Source organism: Ptychodera flava, chromosome 19, assembly GCF_041260155.1.
Source record: "Ptychodera flava strain L36383 chromosome 19, AS_Pfla_20210202, whole genome shotgun sequence".
Taxonomy (NCBI): domain Eukaryota; kingdom Metazoa; phylum Hemichordata; class Enteropneusta; family Ptychoderidae; genus Ptychodera; species Ptychodera flava.
In genome coordinates this window covers 24,788,708-24,810,582 of record NC_091946.1, presented here as the reverse complement: position 1 = coordinate 24,810,582, position 21,875 = coordinate 24,788,708, and the positions used below count along the sequence as shown (strand labels likewise).

General features: G+C 39.0%; 1 protein-coding gene across 4 annotated transcripts in view; it reads right to left on the bottom strand.

Moving 5' to 3' along the window:
• LOC139119029 (signal-regulatory protein beta-2-like) overlaps positions 1–21,875 on the bottom strand; it is a 56,343-nt gene that overhangs the window by 27,157 nt on the left and 7,311 nt on the right. The window contains exons 1-4 of one of the 4 annotated variants that reach the window (XM_070682637.1): positions 14,220–14,261; positions 12,347–12,536; positions 10,929–11,246; positions 9,872–10,575 (exon numbers count right to left, since the gene is read on the bottom strand). In XM_070682637.1, coding sequence (XP_070538738.1) covers positions 10,382–10,575; positions 10,929–11,246; positions 12,347–12,413 — 579 coding nt within the window. In that variant the 5' untranslated portion in view covers positions 12,414–12,536; positions 14,220–14,261 and the 3' untranslated portion in view covers positions 9,872–10,381. Of the gene's footprint in view, positions 1–9,871; positions 10,576–10,928; positions 11,247–12,346; positions 12,537–14,219; positions 14,355–21,875 lie in introns of those variants that run through there. The other 3 variants (XM_070682635.1, XM_070682636.1, XM_070682638.1) reach the window with 3 other exon arrangements.

Genomic DNA, 21,875 nt, shown 5'->3' with positions numbered 1-21,875 from the left:
ATGTATATTAAAGATACTATGATTTAACATTATTGAAAGTCATTAAGCGTTTTAACTTCAGCCAATTCCTAATTTGCATATTTCATGAACTTTGTTAATTAGGAATATATATTTGAAATGACTTTACCGAAGTTGACGAAACTTGCTACATGTATTGAAGCCACTATGATACAACATTTTTGAAAGTCATTAAGCATTTTTACTTCAGCCAATTCCGAATTTGCATATTTAATGAACTTTCCCAATTAGGGATATATATCTGAATTAACTTGATTGTAGTTGTTGAAACTTACTATATACATCAAAGATACTGTGATATAACATTATTGAAAGTCAAAAGACATTTTTACTTCAGCCAATATTAAATGAATTTTCATAATTAGGGATATTTATCTGATTTGACTAGATCAAAATTAAGGAAACTTACTATGTACATTAAAGACTCTATAATACAATATTATTGAAAGTCATTAAGCATTTTCTCTTCAGCCAATTTCTAATGTGCAAATTTAATGATCTTTCCTAATTAGAGATATATGTCTGAATTGACTTGACCAAAGTTGACAAAATTTGCTACACATATTGCAGATATCATGATACAACATTATTGACAATCATAAAGCATTTTTATTTAAGTCAATTCCTAATTTACATATTTAATGAACTTTGCTTATTAGGGATATATACTGGGATTTACTTGATCAAAGTTGGCAAAACATGCTATGTACATTGATGATTGTACCAGGTACTAGGTCAAAACAATATCGAAAGTCATTTCACATTTTCATGTCAGCTAATTTATAATTTGCATATCTAATGAGCTTTCACAGCTCGGCATATATAGCTTGAAGGACTTGGCCAACGGTAATTACACTTGCTAGATAAAGTGGTGATACAATAAGAGCAGTCAAATAACTTTAATATTTTTATTTCAGCTAATTACATATTTGTATACTTCATGAATTAGAATTAATCGGTGGTGATTATTGTTCATTATGTTGATCATAATAATTTCAATGAAGTTGCAAACATGTAGCAAAGGTTCAAACTTACACATAACTTCAATATGTAATGAAACACGTGAGCATTTTCAGTTCATATCTGGTCAATTTCGTTTATCCGCTACGTCTGGAAATGGAGATGGCGCACTCTTCTCTCAAATAATATTCGAGTAGGGTTTACTTAGCCGAATAGTTTTCGAGCAAAATTTGAATAGAATCCGTTCAAGCAAGTGTGAATAGCCCGAAGAATTTTGCACCGAAGCCAAATTTAAATCGCACCCATTAAAGTATGCAGTACTACTCTCTCACTTATTATCATCTCATGATAATGTACATTTTGTGTCTAAAAAATCCATGTCTTGAATTTTCACCTTGCGATATCCAGGTCTAAAGTGATTCTTGTCAAGCCGAAGATAGAAATAGTCTTATTGCTTACTCATGTGTATAATTTTATGTGTGAAACAGTGGTGTGCGATCTGCGGCGGGAGCCACGGGTGCGTCGTGGAGTGTTCAGTGATAAACTCCAGGTCGCTGACAGCGCTCTTCTTGGTTTCTTCACGACAAATGTCAGACAGACGATCAGACCCGGGTAAAAGATAGTTTCCAATTTAACGATTTCATTGAGAGATTAAAAAGGGACAGGAGACATTGGATATTGGATGCACGGGTCAACAAGATAACTTCAGACACAAAATGCTGCTTCACGGCAGATGGATATTTTATTGCGAAAAAATATGGTCTCCCTAAGAGCACATTTGTGAAAGAACACCTAATTTTTTGGACCAAGTAAATTCCTAAACACGGAAGAATACAGTTTGTATGCTTAGGCATTTATCTACACAACATCCGAAACGATCAATGCAGAGAGTCACAGGAGTAATAGAACTTTTTAGGACTACAGTGTACGTGGGGCCAGTTGCTATGCACCAAGCATGGAATGGTGGGCTGTACGCGCATACCAAGCGTGTTTGTATAATTTTGTACGATTCAAAAAGTCTTTGATGTTCTCTACTGTAACCTAAAGTGCACGACATACCATCGATTCGCATGTAGTGCAATAGTTAATTATGAAGGAACTGTTGCTAAGGTACCATAGTTCGACTCGTACGCAGAGGTCGGTGTCGGTCACGGTGACCTGTCATGCGAGACCACCTGTGAAATCTAGATTGCACAAACTTGTTGTTAAATGACTACATGCTTAGTGACCTTAGATTAACTCAATCGTCGTTAACTTACTTAGCAAGGTTAAAGTTCAATACCCAGTATAGAACTACACATGCCACCACAGACCATCAGAGCCGGGTAACAGATCAATGCCAATTCGTGTGAACGACTTCATTCAGTGATAAAAGTGAAGAGTAGATATTGGATATATTGCGCGTGTCAATTAGTTCCTGTGCGATCCCAATCTAAAATTAGTGTTGTCCCACTCGAGTTGGCTTAATGTTAGCCATTGTATTAACAGTGTGCACGTTTTAAAATTATTGTACTTTACCTTGTAAGGTCTAAGCCTGAATATGCTTCTGTTATTTGGAACAGTATTAGTAAACACCAGTCTGATAGAATTGAAAGAGTACAGCATAAATTTTTAACATTTCTTCATAAAAGAATTACTGTTTTTTACAGTGATGACATTGACTCGTTGTGCAATATTTACAATTTACAGTCATTAAAATCAAGGAGGACTATTTTTGATTATATATTTTTATACAAATGCATAAATGCAAAGTTTAATGTTAATGCTTTAGCTTCATTTTTAGTCTTCATGTACCGAGGTTTTCAACTCGGCGTACTACTTTGTTTCATGTGCCATTTGGTAGAGTTAATTGTGTTCGTGACTCTCTTTTTAGTAGAATTCCGAGACAATTTAATTTGCTTTTAAACGAATACAATGACATTGATCCTTTTTCTGTAAATTTAAATGGTTTTAAAAATGTTTTAAAAACATTGTTTTCTCAGTATTTGTTAAAGTTTGTTCGTCTTGTCTTCATGCTTTAACTCTGTATCTGTATTTTTACTAACAGTCTTCCATAAATGGCCTCGGCTGTGGAAGTCTTATTAATAAAATAAAAATAAAATAAAAATAAAATGCTCGAATCGACACATACATACATACATACATACATACATACATACATACATACATACACACCTACACACACACATACACACATACATACACACATACATACATACATACATACATACATACATACATACATACATACATACATACATACATACATACATACATACATCCCATTTGAAACTAGTTTTGCATTCATTGATATATCCCTGATACGATTTATTATATTATACACCACTCCAATATAATTTACCATTCCATATCAAACATTGGTACTGCCTGTAGCCATTGCGAGCGAAATACATGATGTCTCGTTGTTTATAGTACTTTATTTGCATAAAAGGTGGCTCGTTTCGGCTCAGCTGAGTGATCTCGACCCGACAACGACGTGAATGCACCAAAGACAGTTTAACAACGCCCAGATTCGACCCCCTCGAAATTAATTCGGGTCACATTTTAGTGAGAGCGAAATAAAGTCGGTCAAGCTCTGCGCGGCAGGGCTTTGTGTTACCGGCCACACCTCCCATATCGTCCCAACTCAATCGAACGGGGAAAAGTTAGCCAAGTACATTGTAACTTGCGTGCGGACCTACATGTTCTTATATTTGGGAAACTTCCGTGTTGCTTGATTTTCAGTTTGACTTTGTGGATATCACCTACAACTTGAAGGGACTTGATTTGGCTGGTGGAGATGATCGAATTAAGCCCCCGTTGATTAATATTAACCATCACATTTATGACACATCACATATTTCAAAATCTTTAATGCGCTCACGGACCGTGAAAAGCGGTATCTTTTATGTTTTGGAATTGAACGCAACATTGTTACGCGATGCTTGCGAGAGATCGAATTAAACCAACTATTCTTACCTTCCTTACTGCTGAAGGCAGAACAGAGAAGGATGAAGATAATTCCATGAAGTACAGATTGAGAACTTGAGTGAATACCAACGCCCATTGTTGTTCCGTCACCTCTAGTTCGTATCGCAATTTTGATCTCAACTATGCCCAACCTCCCACTCAGAGATAGAAGCGCGGTGTGGCAGCTGCGAGGCGTGGACAATTCTAACCAAACTAGAACTAGAGGGTCTTCGAGTCGAGACTTTCTAGCTACGTTATAATTATCCAGGCAACGCTGCAAATCTCTGCACGGAGATTGAACTATGCCGTCACAACAACATTTTCTGAACCAATTTCGCTTACTCATCGCGCCGGTAAGCAGGATCAGTCTCATTGTACCAAAGCTTTGCTCAGTAACCAGCTACATTTTGTGGAAGATTCTCGCTCATTCAATTCAGTACGGTGGCGTTCATACTAAACGGGGAAAGCAATTCTGAATTGGAAGGACATACATGAAAAAACCACGTTACGTTCGAGTACAGGTATTCAACACTTAGAAAGATTAAGCGACTGGACAGAAATTACAGGGGATATATATATATATATAATATATATATATATATATATATATATATATATATATATATATATATAGTCACTATTATTCATTGAAACACTTTTGAAGGGTCACTATTTTATGAGCAACGTCATTTTGAAAAAAATAGGGCCTACAGACCCTCTCCAGTCTGTAATTTCTGACCACATTTTTAAATTGTTTATTTATCCGAACGCTTGCAGCAAACCATTATAAAGTTATTTGTTTATTAGACTAATCTAGGATTGATTTCATAGGCATAGAAGACAACTTATCATCTCGCAGGTGTCGAAGAGGTGTGCCCACTTCACAACATAGAATGTTGATGGCACATTTCCAGTCTCAAGTAAAAGTGAGACAAATTGATGCCTTAAAAGGGGCTGTGACATTGATAGTCAAAATTTGGTTCCATGGTACATGCATGCATGATTGATTGTTATTACCTAGACTTTTTGCCGTTTTCCACATCATCTTATACCTATTAAATTATCAAAAGATTGCACAATAGAAAACAAAGTTTGGTCACCTTAGGATGGGTAAAAGTCCAGGTATGTGATGTGGGGTTGAAGCTGTATTCCGGCTTGACGAGAATCACTGTAGACCTGGATCTCTCTGAACAAAAAGTCAAGGCATGGATACTTAGGATTCAAAATGCTTCTCCACGACATATGTCAGACATACGATCAGACCCGCGTAATACTAATAGATAGCTTCCGAGTCCAATATGACGATTTCATTCAGAGATAACAGGGCACCGAAAGGGATATATTGCAGGGGTCAACTTGTGGTGACCTTTAGACACGACATGCTTCTTCATGACAAATATACATCGTATCGTCAAAATTAGGCTCTCCCGCCGAGCACATTTGTGAAAGAATACCTAATTTATTTCGACCGAGCAAATACCTATACAAGGAAGAGTGTTTCCTACTCTGTCCTCAGTCTTGTATTATTAGGCATTCCTCTACACAACATCCTAAACGGTCAGTGAAGAAAGTCACATAAGTAATAGAACAATTTAGGATTACAGTGTGGGGTTTAGTGGCTAGTGTGCACCAAGCATGGAATGGTATGCTTCAGTGTACGCGCTGGCTAAACGTGTTTTTATAATTTTGTACTGATCAAAACGTCTTTTCACTGTTCTTGGCCGTGACCTAAAGTGGCCGACACCACCAATTCATATGTAGAACAGGAAGTGCTGCCAAGACACAGCGATTCATATAAAGAACCAGTGCTGACCTGCCACAGGAGGTCACCTGTGAAATATAGGCTGCGCAGACTTTACATCCTTCCCGTCTTATATTAACCTGTCGTCATCATTATGAGTGAGTTCAACATCCTGTAAAGTTATACATGCCATGACAGACCATAAGATCCGGATTAATAGATCATTCCCAATTGAACAAATTCATTCAGTAAGGAACAAGAAGGCGTTAGACATTGGCTATATCGCATATGTCAACTAGTTAGTTTGCGTTCCTGATCTACAGATAGTTTTGACGCCTATGCGTGATCTTTAAATACTCGACTCAATACTGAAATTTGTTTTTTTTAAAGTTTGGGCCAAACTTTTTCCCGAGTAAAATGATATTAGATTTAAATTGTTAAGGAGGACCACGCGCAATGACCTCAGCCAAAAATCTGTCAAAGTATCCAAGTTCACAGATAGATTTCATGCAGATATGTGCAGGGTGTTCAATTTTTGTTTAATTCTTCTGTGGGTATACCAAAATGAGCAAGAAAATCATGAAAATAGCACCTTAATTTCACCAGTCAATGTATGCTCAGATACAGAATCAAATTTTATCATGACCGGCGAGATCAGCAAGTGAACTGCCATTATGAATACCACAGAGCGACCAAATTATAGCGGCAAAACAATCGGTACATGGAGAAACAAAATAAATGTTCATGATGTGAAAAAATGATCACAAAATGGAGCCATCACTGTAATGAATCTAAGAGCTCGAAAATTCTGGCTACTCTATGGCTGGCGAAATCCTTCTTACGCCCTCAAAGGGGTCTCACGTGGCGTGTATTTCGACGCAAAAGAATGCGATTATGTTCTTGTAGTATCGATGTAAGTCAACTTTCACCCCCTTCAATTAAAGCACTATAGCAGCAGCGAATGAAAAGTCGGCGAACCACGTTTCCGGTCACACGACTAGTATAGTTAAACGCTCCCTTTTTCAATGAGCTGACATCTTTCACGGATAGGACCAGTGAGTGCCATTCATGCGTCGCAACAATAACACTTCAATGGAGATACAATTCCTTTATGAGACTTCCCTTTGATCGCGGACGCTGAAGGGCGTGTTGGCGACTCGTCCACCCTCATTGTGCCAGTCTTCACCTTTGGCAATATTATTCAGACTATCTCCTCTACCCTCCAGTGGCCTCCTCCATTGCCCCTTTTTATACCATATTAATTTGTAGATAGATATATATATATATATATATATATATATATATATATATATATATATATATTATATATATATATATATATATATACGAAAATGGTTTGCTTGTCAATGCAGGCAAAGTATAGTGCTCAATGCATTTCTGCAGGGCGGTAATACTGAGAATCTAGGAACTTGTAGTTGTCACTCTACAGGCTGTTTCATGCGCTAAGCAATCATCAGGAGTGAAGGTTTGGCGGCAATTGAACTGTTTATATTGTGTTGCAGGTGGGCATGCATATTCAAATAAGCGGTTGTGGCCAATGGTAAGTCAGTTATTACAGAGGAGGAATTTGCTGCGGTGTCTGCATTTTGAGAGGAATTCAGCACGTTTGTTGAGGGTTGATTTGCTATCTGAATAAATTATATGGAGTTTTTCTGTTATGCAAAGGTTGCAGCGTTTGGTTTTATTTGAATAGGGGGGAGCTCTGTCGATGATTGACCATTTGATGTCGTAGTTTATGTTGTTGCCTTTGAGCTTCCATATGAATTTTGAGAGCTCTGTGCTATTTCTGTGCTTGGGAGTTTTGAAAGTGTACTTGTGATACGTGTATCTTTGTTTGAAGGTTGAGTCCGTGAGTCCAATGTAGTGTTTCTGATCGTTGCTTGTGGTGACAGTGGCTTTGTATATTACTGAAGAGGTGAGGCAGTTTCCTGAAAGAATCAACGGAAAGCAAGCAAAAGTTTCATCGCCTTTGACATTATAGAATTCTACCCGTCAATCACAAAGAAATTGCTAACAGAAGCTATCCATCACGCACGGAAATACACCGACATCTCCGACGAAGAAGAAGAAATCATAATGCACTCAAGAAAATCAGTACTGTTCAACAATGATTCCGTATGGACCAAGAGAAACTCAGAAGACATGTTTGACATAACCATGGGAAGTTTTGACGGAGCTGAGATATGTGAGCTCGTCGGATTGTACATCCTCTCCCACCTCAGCAAGAAACTCGGCAAAGAAAACACCGGTCTTTACCGAGACGACGGGCTCGCCATCACAAGCAGTAAATCAGCAAGGCAATGTGAAAAACTGAAAAAGGAACTCACTTCCATTTTCCACGCATTTGATCTCCGCATAACTATCCAAGCAAATATCAAGACCACTAACTTCCTTGACGTAATATTCAACCTGGAAAATGCTTCTTACCAACCATACAGCAAACCAAACAACCAGCTTCTCTACGTCGATAGACGATCCAACCACCCCCCGCCAATCCTGGAACAAATACCTACCTCAGTCAACAGCAGAATATCAAACATCTCAGATTGTGAAACAACATTCAAGAAAGCAGCCCCCGACTTCGAAAAGGCGCTGAAACAAAGTGGATACACATACAAAATGAAGTACGAGCCCCCGTCACCAAGCAACGAAAACAAAGAAAACGAAGCAGACGAATCATTTGGTACAATCCCCCGTTCAACAAGGCAGTGAAAACCAACATCGGCAGAACATTCCTGAACTTGATTAAGACCCACTTTCCAGAAGGCCACCGTCTACACAAGCTCTTCAATAAAAACAACGTAAAAGTAAGCTACAGTTGCTCCAGAAACATGGGAAGTATAATCAAAGCCCACAACAACCAAATACTACATAGAGACAGGGAGCAAGAGAAGTTGTGCAACTGCCGCAAAAAAGACGATTGTCCACTTTCAGGAAACTGCCTCACCTCTTCAGTAATATACAAAGCCACTGTCACCACAAGCAACGATCAGAAACACTACATTGGACTCACGGACTCAACCTTCAAACAAAGATACACGTATCACAAGTACACTTTCAAAACTCCCAAGCACAGAAATAGCACAGAGCTCTCAAAATTCATATGGAAGCTCAAAGGCAACAACATAAACTACGACATCAAATGGTCAATCATTGACAGAGCTCCCCCCTATTCAAATAAAACCAAACGCTGCAACCTTTGCATAACAGAAAAACTCCATATAATTTATTCAGATAGCAAATCAACCCTCAACAAACGTGCTGAATTCCTCTCAAAATGCAGACACCGCAGCAAATTCCTCCTCTGTAATAACTGACTTGCCATTGGCCACAACCGCTTATTTGAATATGCATGCCCACCTGCAACACAATATAAACAGTTCAATTGCCGCCAAACCTTCACTCCTGATGATTGCTTAGCGCATGAAACAGCCTGTAGAGTGACAACTACAAGTTCCTAGATTCTCAGTATATATATATATATATATATATATATATATATATATATATATATATATATATATATATATAGATAGATAGATAGATAGATAGATAGATAGATAGATAGATAGATAGATAGATAGATAGATAGATAGATGGATAGATAGATAGATAGATAGATAGATAGATAGATAGATAGATAGATAGATAGATAGATAGATGGATGGATGGATAGATGGATAGATAGATGGATGGATGGGTGGGTGGGCGGGCGTTTGGGTGGAGAGAGAGAGAGAGAGAGAGAGAGAGAGAGAGAGAGAGAGAGTGTCAAAGAAGCTGCTGATAAAGCTATGATTTCAGCACTTTATGCCGGAAAGATCTCCTTTTTAGGCCATGGTCATTGATTGACTTTTGTCGGCCTCGGTCATTCCATGTGACCGTAGGTACGGCATTTTCTAAACGTTGGCCAGAATTAAACAAATGGTCGGTGTCGATATGACGTGGGCTTTGTCTCTGAAGGGTCACTCAAAGTTTAGAGCTCCAATAAAGAAATCATCACATTTTGAATCATTCATCAATCAATTCTGAAATAGAATGGTGGAGCAAGTCCGCTGATGGCTTCGTATAAAGTAAGCCTTTGAACTCGTAACTGGGGAGTCTGCGAAGTTCTGATGTGGTCGAACATCTTCGATTTCATAATAACAAGAATTCAAGGAAAGGTTTACAATTTAAACCAGTTTATTGCTATGAAGAAGCAAATCCTTCGTGACATGACAAAAACTCCGCCAGACAGAGACATCTTTTGTCAAACTTTAACTCGACCTGACCGATGTACAGCATCTTCTTCAGCCCGGTTTACACATTTAAAAGTTGCTGAAGTACACATGCGTTCGCTAAGTATTTGAGATGCTACAATGGTTAATTTTAGGTACAGATTGTTAAAAAGTAGCTTGTATGGCAGAGATGCGGTAGTTTTCATCGGTGCTACACTGCAAGTATCCGCGATAATACCCTGTTAGTACTAACAAGTATGGGGGTGAACATGACGTGGTCAAGGAGTAAGTAAAATTGACAAATGACGTAAGACATCTTACAAGACTATAAAAGCTTTTTAAGGGCCTGCTTAATTAATTGTTTCCTGATAAACTACTATGAATAGTGAATCATAATTCTAAAAGATGTACTAAAACTGTGGCAATGCCTGGCAAATCGGCACTTTGTGGTCATGATCTAAAATAATGCGAAACCAAATAGAGTCACAATCGTGACCACTTGGGCTACGACGACGCTGTAACTCGGAGATGCAGTGGTCTGGCTTCCGGACACGGATTCTGCTCTTCCCTTCTCTGCATGACTGAAAGAATATTGGACGCTGTAACTCGGAGATGCAGTGGTCTGGCTTCCGGATTCTTCTCCTCCCTTCTCTGAAATGCAAGAAAACATGACAATTATGTCAGTTTTTCCCGTCACGGAGGGAAGCGGTAAATATTATACCCATTTTGTTCATCGAAGGATGGTGTCGCTTAAGGGTATGCATCCATTTTTCTGGTGAATTTTTCATATCAAAAGGACGAACTATTGTATAACTGAGGTACCGTTCAACACTTATCCAAAACTTCATAGCTGATTGTTAATTGCATCTCAGATCTAACCAAACCCACGATGACATCATCCGAAGTTGTAGCACTGGATTCTCTATGTAGACTATGCGTCTGAGTCTGTTTAAAGAATTCACGATATCGTGTCACAGATACCGAAATGATGCACGTGTACGTACCCATCACTGTGAGAGTAGCCTTTTGTGCTTTTGGTATTGCTCTCATTTGGAAACATTTCCAGACACCTGCTTCTTCAAATGTAACATTTCTGATCAGCATGTTGTACTCTCCACCCGAAAAATCACCAGTTATTTCACAGCGTGGGTCGTATGACTCGTTTCCGTCAGAAATCATTCGATAAATGCCGTTCTCCCCGCGGTGGTCCCACCTGGGGGAAGGTCCATCCTCCTTCAAACCATAGAACGAGCAGTTAAGGCTCACATCATCGCCGACCCTGGCGTTCACGTTTTCTGGACGTATCTTCCACTGAGGGCGTGCTGAAATCATGATGAATCGATATTAGAAAGTTTGCAGAAGCGAAAATGAGTGGCATCGGACCTAAAAGGGTGTTATTTTACGTTGAACATATTGCACTGTATCACACACGAAATTTATGTTCATGTGTTCGCAATAGGCTTCTCTCTCTTTCTCTCGTCTTGTTTTGATGACCTGGGCCTTTCTTGAAAAAGCCTTCAGAAAAACAGCTTCTTCATGATCAATTGGTATAGTATTGCGAAAAATATCGCTGTTTCTCAGAGCAGATTAGTTAAGGTAGTATGCGTCTGGAAAGTGAAAGACTTAAACTTTTCCTCAAATTTCCCTCAAGGAATCTTAAGTCACTCTCTTTCAAAATCAATTATTAAAATCGACGGTCACGTGCAAATATTTGAAATTCAAAATGGCCGCCATCCCTGTGTTTACCCTACGGAGAAAAAACAAATTTGGGTTTTCGAAAATCTAAGACGGTTTAACATTTTTATTTCACTTTAAATGAACCCCCGCAAGTGGCAGATCAGAAAAGAAATATGAAAGTTTGAGAGTCCGACTCTCTGCCCCCGAGGCGCATTCTATCTTACAGAACACCTTAGGCCAACATTTGTTTGGCCAAGCCAACTTTGTAATAAAGACAGATTCCAGGAATGCGGAAGCGTGTGTCGCATATGCCCTTTACACTTTTATTGTAATAGCTTTGTTTAACTTGGGCGTGTACCGGGGCATGGTTTTGAACAAACCATCCAGGATGGTGCGGTAACTCACGGAAGCGAGCTATGTACTGATACTGTATACTCGGTTTACGGTTTTTGCTACTGTGCGGCAGATACGGAACAGTTATACGCGCCAATGAAACGTGGGTCTTTTTTGTTCAAAAAATCGTCAGCTTTAACCTAAACTAACCGAAGTATCACAGATTCTGTCCTCTGTGAAACCATAGCAGGAGGCAGAGTCGATCACCACCACTTGGTAAAACAAGACATATAGACGACACGTGACTGTGACAACCAATAGCAAGTTATTGCACTTAACACTCCAGTCTCTGGACTGACATCGTGATGACCTGGCGTGACCCACCCATAAGGAGTAAGCATAAGTTGGTAACCTGCCACACGAGACCAGCTGTTGCGTAGACAATGCCGCTTTATTATCAGACTGTTGCTGTCGGACATTTAGATGCCAAGTGACCTTTGATGATTACTTGGACTTCGTCGCTGAACTTGCTTGGTCAAATAAAATTTCAACATCGCCGGAGACGATCCCACCCGGCCAATAGTACGCGACCACTTCATTCACTGCATTGAGAGAGAATAGGATATAGGAGGTATCACTTATTCAGTATTGGTTTTCGATCATTTCCTGAATTAACTTTATTCCACTTCTGTCGGTTTTACTAGTATGCTCCTCGAAACTAGTATTTTAAAACTTTTTTTGCACACTTTCAGTGTTTGATCTAGGACTTCAAAAATAAGGGGCATGGGAATTTTATTTAATAAAGATAGTATGAGCCTTAAAAAGTAAAATTTTGTTCCGTCACGGTTCAGTAAGAAAATTTTGAACCATCTTTTTCGAAATCAAGAATATTGTGCAAAATTTGGTACCATAGAAACAAATAACTCACTATTTTCCGACGCTTGAAATTCAAAATGGTAGCCATTCCTGTGTAAGCTCTACGGCAATATTAAATAATAAACCTGTGAAAACTTCAGTCACTCAACGGCCTTCAAAATACATGTAAGCCCTTAGAAATGGTTAGTTAGATTAAACAAATACAGCAACACTAAAAGTTTGAGAGTCCGAATATCGGTCCCCGATGCCCATTCTATGTTGAACTGCCATGACGTACTCACATGTAAGGAACAAAACACAAAATCTAGGAGTGTCGGCAGTGATTTTATATAAATTGCCCTGGCAGGACACACTTCAAGGCCCTAAAATACATTAGCCTGATTAATACCTCAAGGTGCATTGCCAACAGAAAGTTTAACGAGTGATGATTTTAATCGTCTAATTGCTACGAAATAAAAACAAACTCCACAATTATGACCGACCGTGTAAGGGGCCATGGACAATTACTGTATAATATGCGCACGGTAAGCGAAACCGGCTATTGCGTTTGGCCTCAACCCCGCTCCCCCTCCCTTTGGAAGTGCGAAAATCCAACCAAGCCTCATTCCCTGTCTGCAATCGGTAATTATGTCGCTATGAAATCACGCCAACCAAGCCTCATTCTGTATATGCAATCGGTAATTACGTCGCTATGACATCTCGCATACGCTACCGACCCGTACCCCTCTCCTCCGGATACTCTCTAAAATCAATCCCTGTTCAGCGCCAACTCAACAATGACGCAACCAACTGAATGAAATGAAAAAGTATATCCAAAATGATTGTTACGTTATTTTACACGTGCACTGATTCACATGTACTGTATGTCAAAAGAATGCTGGTGTAGCGCCTGCTACACGCCGAACAATATAGGTCGATATTTTGCGATCCATACGTTGCGATATGAAAACTTGTAGTACGTTTTTTGCGCATGGGAATCGAAATACAGCCACCCCTCCTAAACACAGAGGTTTCGTTTACCGTGTGCGGGTTTTAATTATCCACGGCCCTAAATTGTCTGTCCTCAATACAGCCAAATTGCATGCATCAAATCGTATCATAGCAAGCACGATAGCAAGTGAACTTCATCTGTCATGACGAACCTCACAGAAGACAAAACGCTACAACAACAAAACAACTGTCGTCTTTAAATGAAACAAAACAAACGATATATGAAAAACGCCTGTCACAATAAGGAAATCGCGGAAAGGCCAAGATGAGTTCGGCTTTTACCTACGCTCCAGTGGTCTGTCCTGGCAGGTTTACACAGCGCCAATACAATGGTGACTTTCGCCACAAGAAGGTTTTGATGGTCTTTCTGGTCCTTTGAGAAATATCGAAGTAATATTCGTCTGAAAATTCTAACTTACCTTCACTAGAGCTGCACAGAGGTAAATCTATGGAAGAGAGCGCGATACACAATGTTACACTGATAACCAAACGGCCCATATTAGAAAATAGCAAGACTTGAACACGCCCCTGTTGTAATAACTTCCGCTGCCCAGAGAAATACCCGCGCCTGTGCCCAGAGAAATACCCGCTCCTGCATCACGCATGCGCAAACGCTCTGGCCAGAGTGCTCACTTCACGCACAGACAAATATTTGTCTGTGCTTCACGCAAGCGTAGATGCCACTACCAACACGGCACAACTTTAGATACATTCTTTAAAGGCGTGTGTAGATACCCGAAGTGTTTATTAACTCTTTATTGCTTTAGTCGTAATGTATGTATGTATGTATGCCTGCATGCCGCATGTATGCATGCGTACATACGTGCATGCATGTGCGTACGTACTGTGAATTTCCTCTTTCAAAATTGTGCATTTCGAATAGGAAGGACTATGATAAATTTTAGTGTATCTGATGCTACACTGTTGCCTTCATAAAGACCTACTACCGCTTGGATTTTTGACATTGGTATTTTTGCCAAGATTTTGTTTTCTACCGGAGCAAGAGAAAAGTATTACAAACTTTTGATAGCAGATTATGCAACCATAAACATGAAACGTCATGTCTACATAACTGTAAATAAGTGAAGAAAGCAAAACCCAATACCAAGAAACGGTCTATGAATGGGCAGAACGGTAAAAAGGTTTAATTTAACAATCGGAATGAGTTCCAGACGCATTATTCACGAAAAACATAATATTTTTTATAAGAGACTTAATGTTTTACATAATGCTGAAAAAGGTTGCAGAGTACATGTTGACTTCAACTTATAAACATCACTACAATAGTCAATTCAAGAAAGCATACAGTTTCATTGAAAGTGTCTACATATCTATTAAGTGGAGAAAGTGTGAAAATTTATCCGGCACATTGAAAGGTTGGGCGTGATAAAACCCTCTTGCACGCTTGTATAAAAATACACTGTCCTAGGAAAATAAAGCTTTGATTCGGAGTAGAAGTGTTAAAAAACTACAATGACGACTACTTTGATCACGTGTGTAATTTTGAAATACTGAAAAAATATAAACAGTGAAAAGTGAATGCCTGATGTGAAAGCAAACAAGAGAAGTGTTGGGGATATGCACAGAGTAATATCATAGACGAAGTGGCAACACTTGCATGCCTTTTGTTCCATGGTCGTCTCGGTAGACTATTGGCTTTTCATATTAAAATGAGCTTAAAGGTGTTAAACTTTTTGGAGGCTTGGTTTGTGGTTGATAATTACACGAGATTATGCGAAACATACGACGAGATGGCATCGTACTGCCAGTCGCGTAGCAACCAACTGCCTCATGCCAATCAAAACATAACACGCCAGCAGTTTCATAAACATGTCCTTTCTTGGCGCACGTGTAAAAGACGGTGTGACTGACCGTAAACCATTGAGTAAAACCAGACAGTATCGATAAAAGACTTTCAAATTTGGTTCAAACACACTCATTATATATTCATGAAAATATGAGAGGAATTTATAAAACGGTAAAACCCACTTTCCTGAAGCTCAAAACACTCCCGTTTTCGCCAGCACATCAATTCCGATCAGCACCACACGACAACTACAACACAAGCTTTGTCGAACATACTTTCGCTTAACAATTGGTGAAAATCCGAAAATTACCGAAGGGTGCATGGTCGGCACTCTTCGGAAAAGAGAGCCAAGAGCTTCGTGAGGCGAGGCAAACATGGATTGCTTACGTAACCGCTTCACGCCTTAAACAATAGCTGTTGCCACTCTGTCTATGATATTACTCTGTTGGATATGTAAAGTAAAATCGCAAAGAGTGGGACTGGCAACTGGAAACGACATAGTCGATCGTAATGTACAACAAACAAATTGTCACGGTTAAGTCAGAGGTTTATACGGTAAAAGTGGTCTAAAGTTCATCCATCTATCTTACGCGGTTGCCTCTGTTCAACACTGCCATACCGCACAGACAGTTGAGCGGTTTCCACTCCACTGTCTATACACACTCATAATTTATTCAATGCCCTAGTCGATAGAAATGCACTGAGTCCGGTTGCATGTTATTCACATGTGAATGTCAAATTTGTAGTGATTCTAACGAAATCTCTCTCTCTCTCTCTCTCTCTCTCTCTCTCTCTCTCATACGTACGTATACACACACACATATATATAATTATATACATACATATATATTTAGAATTATATATATATGTGTGTGTGTATCTACAAAATACACGATGAATTTCTCATATATATATATATATATATATATATATATATATATATATTATATATTTATAAAATTTTCTTCTGATGATCGCTACAGAGAACACATGTAGCGTGAAACTCTGAGTAACGCCTAAGTCCTGTTTTCTACTTGTCATCAATTTTTAATATATATATAAATAATATATATATATATATATATATATATATATATAATATATATATATATATATATATATATATATATATATATTATATAATATCTACACATATACACATTCAGTGACTTGCGATCACCTCGACTTGTAGTTTCTAGTTTGATGCCCACGATGTGTTTCTTCATTTGTGGCGTTGTCTGCGATGATTGGCAAATAATCGTAATTTCTCATTATAGTTCGAGGTAGTTGTTGTGGTTGACTGTTTTCCGAGAACTTTGTTGCTGATGGCTATAGGCAACTATGCAACCAGCGATTGAACCTCTTGAAGTGCTCTTTGTTGTATCGAAGAAAATTTTAGTGGCGATAGTGTTGAAGTGGTCTGCAAGGATAATCCACGGTTTTGTGGAGGGACCGTGCATAATCATATTGGGTTTGTATTTTAGATGCATGAATCCAAGCAGTAGCTACCTCTGAGCTCCATACGTAAATGTTTGTTGTAACCTGCCAAAGTTGTTGTTGTTCTTTTAGGTGTTCTTCTTCAAAAGAAAGGGGAGTGTTTCGTAGGGAGTGGCTAAGCGTTTAAATTGAGTTTCATGTAGATGGCCATCAACCTTATTTTACAATCTTTATATGGTTACGTAAGTACTAATCTTGAGCAATAACTAATATGTTATGCGTACATCTAAACTGGTATTGTTAATAAAACAAAAACACCAACGACAATGACCGTTAAACACTGAAGTCGATATCATCTGGCCTCTGGATTCCCTTCATCATCCGCATCTGAAAAGCAGGAAACAAATACATGTGATTAAAATTGTTTATTGCCATCACAGGGGCAGAGATAACAATATACGAAAGCCTGCCGGGTCATTCGCTTCCTTATGACATATATTTTTTGCGTTACAAAATTTACTCCATCAAGAAGTTGCATTACTTATTTGTTATGCCTATGCTTATGTTATGTTATGCTTATCAAATGTCAGATTTTACGTCATAACCAGGAAACAATTTATGATAAGAGACACAAATTCATGCGAGTTGGGTTTTCCACCTCGTTTATCCCTAGTGCTAATATCTAACAACAGCGAGGGCACACTGCTTTTGATCACATTCACGTACGATTCTACCTACCGGCCTGTAGGGGTGAGTAATGTTATGGCCGGGCAGATAAATTTTAGTTACCTGCCCGATGAACGGGTTGAAGTGATTTATGACAGATTTAGCGCTCACAGAGGTGACACTTCGGGTGAAGTGCGTGCGTGACACGAGCATAATGTGGTACATCATACCTCGGGCATATGTCTGGTTTACACTTTACACGAATTTCTAATAATTTACCAAAAGTTTCGAAAAATGGACCTACGATATCGGCACGTTCATTTCAAACTGTTCACTCGACAAGTCAGAAATGATTTCACAGCACGGAAAGAACGATTGGTGACCTTGAGAAATGATCCGGGTTTCGCCATACTTCTGAAACTCCCATCTTGGTAGAGGACCACCACCTACCAGGCCCGTCAGTGAACAGTTGAGATATACGCTGTCTCCGACAGATGCATACACATCATCTGGACGTTTTTTCCATTGGGGATGAGCTGGACGGAAATGAGAGAGGAAACACAATCTTTGTAAAAAGTGTACGAAATTTTAAATATTTATTTGCACTCTTTATTCATACATCTCCAAACACTTTTTAGGAAGGGTTACTTTGAAACAGCATGAAATCGCTTGCGGCTCATAACAAGAATCTCTCGAGATCTGAAAGCAATTGGAAAGGAATGGCGTCCGGTGCCACTTTCGAATCACATCACAGAACAATTCGCTACACAAATTCAAGTTGCAACGTTCGTTTCCAATTTCGTTTATCCATTACATCTAGAAATTGAGATGTTGACTCTTGTCAAACAATATTCGAGTAGGGTTTACTAGCCGAAGAGTGCTTGAAACACGATTGGAACTAATTTGGGATAATTGGATGGTGAAGTAATGTCGGTTTAATCTGCAAATGTAAGCTCATCTGCTTTTCTTTTTAAGTTATACACTTTGTTGGGTTTTTTTTGAGTAACTTGTAATATTGCAACATTCAGCTATAAGGCACCTAACACTTTTGAGAAATTTGAAAAGGGTAAAGATCCAATTATCCAAAATTAGCTCCAATCGTGTTATTGGCTATATTGAATTTGTCAACAAGTTGGTTTGCGTTCCTAATCTACAGGTAGTTTAGACGCCTATAAGCGATCTTTAAATACTCGACTCAATACTGAAATTTGTTTTTTTTAAGTTTGGGCCAAACTTTTTCCCGAGTAAACTGATGTTAGATTTAAATTGTTAAAGAGGACCACACGCAATGACCTCAGCAAAAATCTGTCAAAGTATCCAAGTTCACAGTGAGATTTCATGCAGATATGTGCTGGGTGATCAATTTTTGTTTAATTCTTCTGTGGGTGTAACAAAATGAGCAAGAAAATCATGAAAATAACAACTTAATTTCACCAGTCAATGTATGCTCAGATACAGAATCAAATTTTATCATGACCAGCGCGATCAGCAGGTGAACTATCATCATGAATATCACAGAGCGACAAAGTTATAGCGGTAAACAGTCGGTAAATGGAGAAACAAAATAAATGTTCATGATGTGAAACAGTGATTACAAAATGGAGCCATCACTGTAATGAATCTAAGAGCTCGAAATTCTGGCTACTCCCTGGTGGCGAAACCCCTGTGACGCCCTCAGTGGGGTCTCACGATGGGTGTTTCGACGCAAAGATTGCGATTATGTACGCGTAGTATCGATATAAGTCAGCTTTCACCCCCTTCAATTAAAGCACTAAAGCAGCAGAGAATGAAAAGTTGAAAAAGCACGTTTCCGGTCACACGACTATAGTAAAACCAGCTGTTAAACGCCCCCCCCCCCCCTTTCAATGAGCTGACAGCTTTCACGGACCAGTGAGTGCTATTCATGTATCGCAACAATAACACTTGTGATAAATTATAATGGAGATACAATTCCTTTATGAGACTTCCCTTTGATCGCGGACGCTGAAGGGCGTGTTGGCGACTCGTCCACCCTCATTGTGCCAGTCTTCACCTTTGGCAATATTATTCAGACTATCTCCTCTACCCTCCAGTGGCCTCCTCCATTGCCCCTTTTTATACCATATTAATTTGTAGATAGATAGATAGATAGATAGATAGATAGATAGATAGATAGATAGATAGATGGATGGATAGATGGATAGATAGATAGATAGACGAATGGATGGATGGGTGAGTGGTGGGAGAGAGAGAGAGAGAGAGAGAGAGAGAGAGAGAGAGAGAGAGAGAGAGAGAGAGAGAGAGAGAGAGAGAGAGAGAGAGAGAGAGAGAGAGAGATGGATGTTCCCCGGAACTCAATAATATTAGTCAAAGAAGCTTTGATAAAGCGATGATACTTCAACTATTTATGGCGGAAAGATTTCCCCTTTTAAGCCATGTTCATGATTTACTTTTGTCTGCCTCGGTCATTCCATGTGACCGTAGGTAGGGCATGTCCTAAAAGTGGAACAGAATAAACAAATGGTCGGCGTTGATATGACATGGGCTTTGTCTCTGAAAGGTCACTCAAAGTTTAGAGCTTGAATAAAGAAATCGTCACAGTTTGAATCATAAAATCAATTCTGAAATAGAATGTTTAGTGGAGCAGTCCGCTGATGGCTTTGTATAAAGTAAGCCTTTGAACTCGTAACCCGGGAGTCTGTGAAGTTGTGATTTGATCGAACATCTTCATAATAAACACGATTGGAACTAATTTGGGATAATTGGATGGTTAAGTGATGTCTGTTTGATCTGCAAATGTAAGTTCATCTGCTTTTCTTTTACGTTACACAATTGTTTTTGTGAATAATTTGTAATATTGCAACAATCTGCTAAAGAGCACCCAACACTTTTGAGAAAGTTTAAAATATGAAAATCCAATTATCGAAAATTAGTTCCAACCGTGTTAATAACAAGAATTCAAGGAAAGGTATACAATTTAAACCAGTTTATTGCTATGAAGAAGCAAATCCTTCGTGACATGACAAAAATCTGCCAGACAGAGACATCTTTTGTCAAAATTTAACTCGAATTGACCAATGTACAGCATCTTCTTCAGCCTGGTTTACACATTTCAAACTTGCTGAAGTACGCATGCGTTCGCTGAGTATTTGGGATGCTACAACGGTTAATTTTAGGTACAGTTGTTAAAAATAGCTTGTATGGCAGAGATGCGGTAGTTTTCATCGGTTCTACACTGCAGGTATACGCGATAATACCCTGTTAGTACTTGCAATATTGGGGATGTACATGACGTGGCCAAGGTAAGCAATATATATAATTGACAAATGACGTAAGACAGCTTACAAAACTATGAAAGCATTTTAAGGATCTGTCTAATTAATAGTTTCCTCATAGACTATACAATGAACAGTGAATCCTAATTCTAAAAGATGTACAAAAACTGTGGCAATGCCTGGCAAATCGACACTTTGTGATCATAATTGCTAAAATCTAAAATCATGCGAAACCAAATAGAGTGAACACAGCAACACGAGACCACTTCGGCTACGACGACGCCATGATTCGGAGATGCATTGGTCTGACTTCCCGACTTTTTTCCTCCCTTTTCTGAAATGCAAGAAAACCGGACAGTTATGTCAATTTTGTATTCCGTCAGATGGGGAAGCGGTAAACAGTCTATATATTTTGTTCAGGGGATGAGCGGAAGGGCGGTGTTCCTAACGGGTATGCATCAGTTTGTCTAGTGTGATATTCAGAGTCTAAATTACGAAATATGGCACAACTTAGGTACCGATCAATGCTGCAAAACTCAGTCGAATGTAAATTGCATCTCAGATCGAACCAAACCCACGATGACATCAGAAGTTGTAGCACTGGATTCTCTATGTAGACTATGCATCTGAGTCTGTGTAAAGAACTCACGCTATCGTGTCAAAGATACCGAAACCGTGTACGTACCCATCACCGTGACTGTCAGTGTAAGAATTTTGTCCTTGTGGCGTTGCTTCCACTTGGTAGCATTTCCATACACCTTCATCTTCAGATGTAACATTTCTGATCAGCACGTGTACTCTCCACTCAAAAATCCCCGGTTATTTCACAGCATGGGTTGTATAACTCGTTTCCATTGGAAATCATTCGATGTCGGTCATTCCTCCAGTGGTCCCATCTCGGGAAAGGTCCA